The 11,322-nt window shown below is 32.9% G+C and overlaps 1 protein-coding gene across 1 annotated transcript; it reads left to right on the top strand.

Moving 5' to 3' along the window:
- The first annotated feature begins 185 nt into the window (after nucleotides 1-185).
- On the top strand, nucleotides 186-11,322 carry LOC143052829 (haloacid dehalogenase-like hydrolase domain-containing protein 2). Its single transcript, XM_076225935.1, has 7 exons — nucleotides 186-380; nucleotides 3,756-3,964; nucleotides 5,153-5,237; nucleotides 5,737-5,819; nucleotides 6,930-7,063; nucleotides 8,216-8,279; nucleotides 11,096-11,322. The coding sequence occupies exons 1-7, from the start codon at nucleotides 220-222 to the stop codon at nucleotides 11,197-11,199; spliced, it is 840 nt and encodes a 279-aa protein (XP_076082050.1). The 5' UTR covers nucleotides 186-219; the 3' UTR covers nucleotides 11,200-11,322.

The following is an 11,322-nucleotide window of genomic DNA, read 5'->3' as shown; positions in this document are numbered from 1 at the left end:
ATAGTTCTTTTTTTCATTTGTATTGTAATAAACTCCAGAACCCCAATATCATAGACAGGATAGATGGTGAGTGAGTGTCTTTATTTGTGTATTATGAGTGGACGTTTTCAGATGTTAGTCAGTTCAATACACGGATATTCCTTAGTCGCTCCGTTGTTGTTCCGGCATATTTCATTCTTTTACTTTCACTTTCATTTTGACAAGGACAGAAATGTTCGCATGTTCTTGTTGAAGAAATGTATCAAATTTGGTTCGCTAAAGACAAACAAATATATTAGGACGATGTCAGGAAGTAAGATAAAGACTATTCTGATTGATCTAAGTGGAACAATTCACATCGATGATCAAGAAATTGATAATTCAAAAGATTCTCTCAAGAGGTAAAAGTTTAATTCTCTGGTTTACTTATAGGGAAAACGGTACTATTTATTCTGCCATAGGCGACAATGTTAACATTTTCCAAATTTACCACTTTTTAAGATAAAAACCTGGATAAAACAGTTATATGTTGTGTTAGTACTTTATTACTCTGTTTTAAAAATTAAAGCCAAATAGTATCATGACCAACTTCCAACGGAGCTTGTTTATGTTATCCATGCCCACCGTCATTTTGCACCAAATTTATGAAATTTTGCAAGTCTTTTCGAATAATTCTCTAGAAAATATTTCAATAGGTTTTAAAATTAATATTGTAAATATACACACTGCAGTTATTCATAGATAAATACAAAATATATTGTACCCTTACATCCAATCACAGCGCTCCTAATTTGACTTCCTTCACCTGCCTTGGGTACACAAAAGGCCAACCTAATGCTGGGAAAATTAAATACTACCGTTTTCTCTATACTGTGACATAATGATATAAAGAATTCTTATGACATTATTAATGCAATACTGGGCTATTGTGAAAACCTTGGCTATAATAAATACTTGTATGTCCCCAGTACTTAAAGAAACATAGATCATTGTATGTCCCCACCCCTACATGCTGATTTACCTCATTCTCTACTTCTTTCAGAAAAGCCTTAATAAACAACCTGTATCCAATCATATCTTATCTTTTTTAAAAAGAATGATAAATAGTTCCATTTAAACAGATAAAATGGACAGTTCCATTCAATTTGTATTCATTTTATCAAAAATTTACAAGAAATGCACAAATTCAAGATTTTTCATACTAATTTCCATTCCATGCTTTAGTATATGCCATGTTGTGGTTAAAAATTTTAGAGCTTGTTATAAAATCTATTATTCTGTCTTGAGATGATGAAAACAAAGATATTAGACACTTTAAACTTTAAATATGCAAACTACTCAGCTGTAAAGTTGCCTTTGTTGCCTGTATTAATCAATGTAAAAAGCTGAATTATGTCCCTTGGGAGTATTAATTTCCAACAAAAGTCCTTTCAAACAGTAGGAAATAAAAATTATTTATGTCTGATATAAAAAAAGAAAGAAACTACAAAATGAAGCACTTTTGAAGTATTTGCTGCATGCATTATCAAGAATGTGAACAATTCTTTACACAGGAGAGTATAAATTCTATGTAAATTTAGCCTCAAGTGGGCCTCTTTTTTTCTTAGATGAACAATTCTAACACTGAAAATGCTTTCAATGTGACCAAATATTGCCTAATTCCATAAACAGTACAAACTAAACCAGGCAATTTCCCATTTTAATAGATAATGTTTACAGAAATACCCAAGTTATACATTTAGGGAATTACGCAGCAAAAAAGGCAAACATTTCAGTAAAAAATATTTGTCGCGACTTGAATTCTGGTGTTTCCAATTGAAAAAATCATTGCGAAAGGTGAAATCAAATACAAAAGAACTATAATATGGTGCATTTTACACAATATAGTTAATATTGACATCCTAGAATAAAGTTTTATATCATTACCAATCAATTTGACCTATCATGATGACTCAGCACTTTTCTGAACACAGTATTGTTCTCAGTGAAAAATTTCTATTCTTTGTGATAAAAATCAAATGTACTAATCAAAAGCTTCAAAATAGTATAAAAGAATTGAAGTTTGAGTGACTTTTATTTCCCTTGCTATCTTCAGTATAGGGAAAACGGTACTATTTATTCTGCCATAGGCGACAATGTTAACATTTTCCAAATTTACCACTTTTTAAGATAAAAACCTGGATAAAACAGTTATATGTTGTGTTAGTACTTTATTACTCTGTTTTAAAAATTAAAGCCAAATAGTATCATGACCAACTTCCAACGGAGCTTGTTTATGTTATCCATGCCCACCGTCATTTTGCACCAAATTTATGAAATTTTGCAAGTCTTTTCGAATAATTCTCTAGAAAATATTTCAATAGGTTTTAAAATTAATATTGTAAATATACACACTGCAGTTATTCATAGATAAATACAAAATATATTGTACCCTTACATCCAATCACAGCGCTCCTAATTTGACTTCCTTCACCTGCCTTGGGTACACAAAAGGCCAACCTAATGCTGGGAAAATTAAATACTACCGTTTTCTCTTTATGAAGCTAAGGTCCTTCAATTCTGTAGGTTTTATACATTCTATATACTAGAGGTTGCTTGATGCAATCACTCACCATCTATTACAGGTTTAACTTTACATAGATCTATCGGCTAAAAATATATTTCTGCCTTCTTTCTTCAACTTACTAATAGTTAGAGACAACTTGCTAATAGTTAGAGATTAGACGTCCAACAACTGTTTTGCCAAACAAGCTGGGACCGTGGTACATCAGAGCTCGTCTTATATCAAAAAGTGGATATTTGCCCGTCCAAAATAGATGCGCTGCTTTGTCGCTTCTGGTGCCAACTAACGGTTTGGAACCACGGCCCCAGCTTGTCTGGCAAAACAGCCGTTGGACATCAGAGTAATCTCTGACTATTCAACTAAGTAATGTAAGTTTTTACACCTTTAATGGAGATTTGTGTAGGCATTGATAAATGGCCAGTCAGGGGACTTACTGAAATAAATGATTTTTAAATCACTTATTTGAGTAGCAAATTCGAAGTTTTGTCACAAATTAGGATTTTGTAGTCAAAATTTTAAACACATAGGTGTTAAATAATATCTTTTAATTATTAAAATTGAAAAAAAAAATTAACTTTTTGCTTCTTTTAACTAGCAAGGTTTATGCCTTTGATGCTATCATTTAGCTGAAAATTCCATTTTAGTTGAAAAAATGCTATAATAATGGCTTTACATAATGAACTAATACTTCCTCTAAATCCGCCTCTGGAAATAGGTCACAATAAGAGTCTGAGATTTTCGAGAAATTTAACAAAATCAGTTGGATTAAATCTGGTTTCAACCAAATTTTAAATTAAGAAACAGAATGAAGGCGTCGACAAGAAGGTCATGTAAAATGTCCTTTAAAGATTAATATAAACATCATTTTAAAAAATGTTATTTGTCTATGCTCTGTTTCCTGTCCAACATTGTCCAAGAATCAATGCAATTTTAACGGTCAAAAATCAAAGTTAGTACTATTTGTGACATCATGGTTGAAACAAATCCCGGCCAGCATGGCCAGGGATGATCAAAAATTTGCATCAGCAAATTTACAGATTAAACATTGTTGCCTTGGGCTGATACTAAGACAAATTATATATATACAGAATGTATTTCAGCCTGGTACCACCATCACTGGTGATCTAATGGATAAAATCTGTCTCATGTTGATATAAGGATAAAATCTGTCTCATGTTGATATAAGGATAATTAAAATGTTTCTTTGTTACAGATTAAGAAGCCAGAATGTGAATGTCAAATTTGTAACAAACACAACAAAAGAATCAAAGAAATGTTTACTGAATAGATTAACTGGTATAGGGTTTGACATCAAACCAAGTGAGATATTCACCTCACTGACAGCAGCACGACATCTTATAGAGAAGAGAGATTTGAGACCGTTAATGATAGTGGATGATAGAGCATTGGAAGAATTTGAAGGTAAATGTAGTTAATTGTTTATAATATCACTGCTATTGCTATTAGCAGTGATTAGATCAAGAAAATTCCCTAATGTTAAATTTATACATAAAAAAGGGATGCTGTAAATTTTTAAATTATTGCATGCATTTATTATAATGATAAGAAGTACGTTCAGTAAGGACCGATTTTGGCCTCAAATTTCAGGTTCATCTAACAAAAGATTTTGGACATTTTAAAACACTTAATTGTCTATTTTAACTGAATTCAATTAGTTTATGTGAAAGATTTTAACTAATTTAGTCAATAAAAATGCTCCAATTCAAGCTTAAATATGAAAAATCAATCAAATATAATATGCCAAAAAACGTCACTTTTCAGATGGTTTTGTCAAAAATGAAAGTGGCTGCATCCATGTTCATCTTCAACCTTTATATATATATATTATGTATTATCAGCAAATACAACTTACATTTCAATATTATGAATGAACATGAATGCGGCCACTTTCATTTCAGATGGAAACCGTCTAAAATTTAACTAAAATGCTAAAATTGTGAAGATTTCAGTAATTTAGCATGACTTAATGATGCTAGTATGAGATATATGTGGATTGTATTGTCGAAAACAGCCCATATTTATGTCGCAGAAGCATTCTACTTTCCAGTTAATAGCTAAAAGATTACATTTTCACAATTTTGTAAAACTGCTTTATTTTGGGGCCAAAAAGGGGTCTTACTGAACCTACTCCTTTATTATTTTTTCAGGAAAATCTGCATAATTTTATGTGAATTAAATATTAAATGCATGTTTTTATTATTGTGATTATCACCCATTCGCATCTTTCGCAAAAAATAGCCTCACAATCATTTCTGAGTTTACAGTATTGTGGATTCATAATTATTTGTGTGGTATCAACTTTAATTGATTTTGTGAGTATACAGGCTCAGGGCAACCACTATATAAATTATAAATCCATGAATACAAAAGTTTGTCAAAATGCCAGATATTTCATATGCCCATGAGAAAACAATAGCCTTACGGGGACTGAACATTTGAAAATAAAAAGTGCACCAATGGAAGTTAAAGCAATATTTTTACAATGCAGTTCTGCACAGAATTCCTTGTACCGATGCTTACTAATGCTTTAACTTTAATATAGAAAGTTGAGTTATCTCCCTTTCAACAAATGGACATGATTTATTATAGGAATACACACAGACAATCCCAATGCTGTGTTAATTGGGCTGGCACCTGATAAGTTTAACTACAAGACAATGAATACAGCCTTCAGGTAGGTAACAGAAAAATACTATATATTTTACATTTTTTACATTGTTTTGTACAGTTTCAAAGAAGAATAACTTGAATAACTATAGGTTAAATTTAGTATTGTTCTGAAAAAATAGTAACAAATAAAAATCCTGTTTAGTGCGCATTTCAAATTACTTAAGTGTTGATAAACGCAAAACATGAAAAAAAAATACTGGTTATATGTCAGAGAGACAGCACACCAACAACACAAAACATCCAAGACATACTGACATGACTGAGGGTCTACAATTACAGACAGAGTTTATTTAATATGCCAGGCTCTAAATGGTATTGATTCCTCAATAATATAGTTGTAACTTTTGTAAAAGAACTTATAGAATTAGCAATTTTATATATATATGTATGTAAAAATTTTAGTATCAGAAAGACAGTTTAACTTAAGATTCCCTCTAGTGCTGTAAATATTATTTATATCATTCAGGAGTTTAACAATTAAATTGAGTTTACATGTTTTACAGATTAATCCAAGATGGATGCCCTTTGATAGCTATCCATAAAGCCAGATATTATAAAAAGACAGACAAATTGGCTCTAGGACCAGGTATTTAACATAGTCAAAAATCAGAGAAATGATAAAGTAAGGGCATGAAAATGGGTACAATTGGTCCTGATACCCCTCTTGTCTTGTGGGAGATCATACTACATCTTATTTTTTTATTTTATCTTTTTAAATATTTTCTATTCAAATTTAAGGGATACAATGGTGTAACAACAACATGTTACTGATTGTGGAGTACTATTCATATGATTAATTAAGATATTATTATAGGATTAAACCCCTTTTTAAAGGAATTTATTGGTGTATAAACTTGACCAACTCACTCACAAACAAATAAAAGTCTGAAGGAAAAAAGATAAGGAGAAACTTCAAAATTAAATAAACAGTAAGATCAACTTGTACAAATCATCAGTTAACTTCTTATTTGAGTTATCACCCTTTAATGTTTATTTTACCACACAGTAGTTTTTATGCCCCATTTATGGGCATTATGTTTTTTGGTTTATGCATTCCTCTGTTCGTTCGTCTGTACGTTTGTCTGTCCGTCTGTTTTTCCCGCTTCAGGTTAAAGTTTTTGGTCAAGGTAGTTTTTGATGAAGTTGAAGCCCAATCAATTTGAAACATAGTAAACATGTTCCCTATGGTATGATCTTTCTTATTGTAATGCCTAGTTAGAGATTTCATCCCATTTTCATGGTCCACTGAACATAGAAAATGATAGTGCAGATGGGGCATCCGTACACTTGGGACACATTCTAGTTTAACATGTATGTGAGTGGCACAGGCTCTTTAGAGCCTCTTGTAATTAATATATTTTACACAGAAAGTTCTAAAAGAATCACAACACTATTGTCTATTTTTCATCATTGGCAAACAGTGAAACTTAAGTGCTGTATTAAATAATAGGCCAGTGCAGATTTAGATAAACTTAGAGGTTGTTTTAGAAAAAAATAACAACATTTGTAGGCATAAGTCATGAACAAAATGGGTGTTTTAACCAATAAGAATGACAATCTACCCTTTTCCTAGAAACCATAGGTTCACCACTGCAGGGCAAACTGTGATTTATTATAGATACTGTAACTTACTTATCTTACGATCATTGTAATAAACCTAATTTTTACTTTATTACTCTTTTTTATACATTAACAGGTCCATTTGTAACAGCTTTAGAGTATGCTACGGATACAACCTCACACATTGTAGGTAAACCTGAAGCCAGCTTCTTTCTTTCATCGGTGGAAGAATTCAACTGTCAACCAGAGGAATGTGTTATGATTGGAGATGTAAGTAAACACGGATCCACAGACAGCGTTCATAATTAACTTTTGAGTCCACAAACCCGAAGCTCTCTATTTGAAAATTTTAGGTGGTTTCTGTTTGCTTGTACAGGAGAATTTTACAAGCCTGAAAACAATTGTTCAAGCCTGGGCCATAAGACTTGTGACTAAGCGAAAAGACTGCACAGAAGTTTGACACAAGATGTAGGTGTACAGAGTGATTAATAGAATTTCACAGGATTAAATGTTGGTTTTGAATGCATCATTGAAAGGAAGATCAGCTTTACATGTATTTTGTTTTTGATGTTTTCTTATAATACCCCATGCAACGAAGTTGAGGAGGTTATAATGTTTTTGACCTGTCTGTCCGTCAGTCCGTCAGTCCTGTTCTTGTCATCTCAAATCCTGTGAAACCACACAACAGAATTTCATGAAACCTTTTAAGATAATTAGGACATACTATGTTGATGTGCATATGGACAGGGAATTATGATTCAAGTTTTTTTTCTAGGAGTTACGCCCCTTTGAACTTATTTGCTTCAATATACTTCTGCAAAAGTTGTCATCGCAACTCCTCTGAAACCACTCAACAGAATTTCATGAAATTTTGCAGATAATAAGGACATACTATGTAGATGTGCATATCGACAGAATTTTTTTCTTTCTTAGAGTTATTTTATTTGTCCAGTGACAATGTGGGGTCTTGGTTTAATTGAGCGTGCTCACTAAGGTTCTTTAATTTGTTTATGGGAGGAGGGGGGGGGGATAGTAACAGGAAACATTAAAGACATATCTCCAGGATTCTCACAAGTTACTTCACACTTTAACAACCTTTGTTTTTCTTTGTTCTTTGTTTTTAGTGGAGGTTATACCACCACTGATGTTGCCTCGATAGTTTAAATTAAAATAACAGATCACCCTTTTTTTCAAATTTATTATATGAATAAATGCTGATCTTGTCCTGTATTACAGTGAAGATTTTACACTATGTATCAATGCGAATAATGAAATAAACTTGTTTTCAATTAAACAAGGCAATCTAACAACTTTGGTTTGCTGAAGAAAAATAAAGAAAAAATTACACTATTAATATTTATAGATGAAAATGCTGAATGTCAAGAAAAATGAAATTTCATAAAGAATATGAATATATTGCAGGATGTGAGAGATGACATTGGTGGTGCTCAAAAGACTGGAATGCTAGGAATTCTAGTTAGAACAGGTAATAGTGAAGTGATACAAGCCTGGTTTGCTAGGAAATCAGGTTAAAACAGGTTGTACAGGACACTGGTTTGCTAGGAATAGTTTAGGGGGTTCAAAATACCATATGACACCGGTAAAACTGGAGTGGTAAAACTTTTTGTTAAAATAGGTAATAGCGAAGTCTGATATGCTATGAATTCTAATTACAACAGGTAAAACTAAAGTGTGACATGCTTGGAATTCTGCTTAGAACAGATTATACTGAAGTCTGATAGGCTAGGTATTATGGTAAGAGCAGGTTATACTGAATTCTGGTAGGCTAGGTATTATGGTAAGAACAGGTTATACTGAAGTCTGATAGCCTAGGTATTATGGTAATAGCAGGCTATACTGAATTCTGGTAGGCTAGGTATTATGGTAGGAACAGGTTATACTGAAGTCTGATAGGCTAGGTATTATGGTAAGAACAGGTTATACTGAATTCTGGTAGGCTAGGTATTATGGTAAGAACAGGTTATACTGAATTCTGGTAGGCTAGGTATTATGGTAAGAACAGGTTATACTGAAGTCTGATAGGCTAGGTATTATGGTAAGAGCAGGTTATACTGAATTCTGGTAGGCTAGGTATTATGGTAAGAACAGGTTATACTGAAGTTTGATAGGCTAGGTATTATGGTAAGAGCAGGTTATACTGAATTCTGGTAGGCTAGGTATTATGGTAAGAACAGGTTATACTGAAGTCTGATAGGCTAGGTATTATGGTAAGAACAGGTTATACTGAATTCTGGTAGGCTAGGTACTATGGTAAGAACAGGTTATACTGAATTCTGGTAGGCTATAGGTATTATGGTAAGAACAGGTTATACTGAATTCTGGTAGGCTAGGTATTATGGTAAGAACAGGTTATACTGAATTCTGGTAGGCTATAGGTATTATGGTAAGAACAGGTTATACTGAATTCTGGTAGACTAGGTATTATGGTAAGAACAGGTTGTACTGAATTCTGGTAGGCTATAGGTACTATGGGAAGAACAGGTTATACTGAATTCTAGTAGGCTAGGTACTATGGTAAGAGCAGGTTATACTGAATTCTGGTAGGCTAGGTATTATGGTAAGAACAGGTTATACTGAAGTCTGATAGGCTAGGTATTATGGTACATGTACGAGCAGGTTATACTGAATTCTGGTAGGCTAGGTATTATGGTAAGAACAGGTTATACTGAAGTCTGATAGGCTAGGTATTATGGTAAGAACAGGTTATACTGAATTCTGGTAGGCTAGGTACTATGGTAAGAACAGGTTATACTGAATTCTGGTAGGCTATAGGTATTATGGTAAGAACAGGTTATACTGAATTCTGGTAGGCTAGGTATTATGGTAAGAACAGGTTATACTGAATTCTAGTAGGCTATAGGTATTATGGTAAGAACAGGTTATACTGAATTCTGGTAGGCTAGGTATTATGGTAAGAACAGGTTATACTGAATTCTGGTAGGCTATAGGTACTATGGTAAGAACAGGTTATACTGAATTCTGGTAGGCTAGGTACTATGGTAAGAGCAGGTTATACTGAATTCTGGTAGGCTAGGTATTATGGTAAGAACAGGTTATACTGAATTCTAGTAGGCTAGGTATTATGGTAAGAACAGGTTATACTGAATTCTGGTAGGCTAGGTACTATGGTAAGAACAGGTTATACTGAATTCTGGTAGGCTATGGGTATTATGGTAAGAACAGGTTATACTGAATTCTGGTAGGCTAGGTATTATGGTAAGAATAGGTTATACTGAATTCTGGTAGGCTATAGGTATTATGGTAAGAGCAGGTTATACTGAATTCTGGTAGGCTAGGTATTATGGTAAGAACAGGTTATACTGAATTCTGGTAGGCTATAGGTACTATGGTAAGAACAGGTTATACTGAATTCTGGTAGGCTAGGTACTATGGTAAGAACAGGTTATACTGAATTCTGGTAGGCCAGGTATTATGGTAAGAGCAGGTACTGAATTCTGGTAGGCTAGGTATTATGGTAAGAACAGGTTTTACTGAATTCTGGTAGGCTAGGTGGTAAGAACAGGTTATACTGAATTCCGGTAGGCTAGGTATTATGGTAAGAACAGGTTATACTGAATTCTGGTAGGCTAGGTATTATGGTAAGAGCAGGTTAATATACTGAATTATGGTAGGCTAGGTATTATGGTAAGAGCAGGTTAATATACTGAATTCTGGTAGGCTAGGTATTATGGTAAGAGCAGGTTAATATACTGAATTCTGGTAGGCTAGGTATTATGGTAAGAACAGGTTATACTGAAGTCTGGTAGGCTAGGTATTATGGTAAGAACAGGTTATACTGAAGTCTGGTAGGCTAGGTATTATGGTAAGAACAGGTTATACTGATCACTAGTGTTCTCTTTGTACTTTGATGCTTAAATATAATATGTAGTTTGATTGATATACATGTAGGTTGCTAGTAATTATGTCTAAACTGGTCCTATTGTCAGTATTACATTATTTTGTGAGCAGTGTGTGTTTAACTGTGTTTTATCCATTTTCAATACCTCCGACATCTCAAGATGAAGAACAACATTAAAAGGGCTGTTCTGTTGCTTTTCCGCCTTTTCTAATGTTGCTTTAGTTGTTCATTCTCTGTCATCAATTGTATTTTGATATCTTTTTAAAAATATTTTCTGACATTACTGGCCCAATTGAAATCAAATTTTCAACGATTGTCCTTTTGGTAGTTTGTTTAAAAAACAGTATAAGACTTAGATATCTACGTATAAAGAGAAATGATTAACTGTTGTTTTACATGTATTATCTTTTTTTTTTATTCAGGAAAGTATAGAATTAGAGATGAAGACAAAATCAGCCCTCCACCATATAAAGTTGTTGACAATTTCCAGCAAGCTGTTAATGTAATTGTAAATGAACTGTTGTGATTATATAGGACAGCTCTATGATTTTAAATACATTATCTCGAGTAGAGAACTTACCATTTAGATCAATAGACTGTTGTGATCATATTGGACATTACTTGTATGATGAAAAGCTATAATATCTTG

This window comes from Mytilus galloprovincialis, chromosome 11, assembly GCF_965363235.1.
Source record: "Mytilus galloprovincialis chromosome 11, xbMytGall1.hap1.1, whole genome shotgun sequence".
Lineage (NCBI taxonomy): Eukaryota > Metazoa > Mollusca > Bivalvia > Mytilida > Mytilidae > Mytilus > Mytilus galloprovincialis.
Note: the sequence above shows the minus strand (reverse complement) of the source record. Positions and strands in the feature narration are given on the sequence as shown.

Coding starts and splice junctions, on each gene's coding strand:
- LOC143052829 (XM_076225935.1), top strand. CDS start 220: ATGTTCTTGTTGAAGAAATGTATCAAATTTGGTTCGCTAAAGACAAAC. Junction 381..3,755: donor TCAAAAGATTCTCTCAAGAG/GTAAAAGTTTAA, acceptor TCTTTGTTACAG/ATTAAGAAGCCAGAATGTGA. Junction 5,238..5,736: donor ACAATGAATACAGCCTTCAG/GTAGGTAACAGA, acceptor CATGTTTTACAG/ATTAATCCAAGATGGATGCC.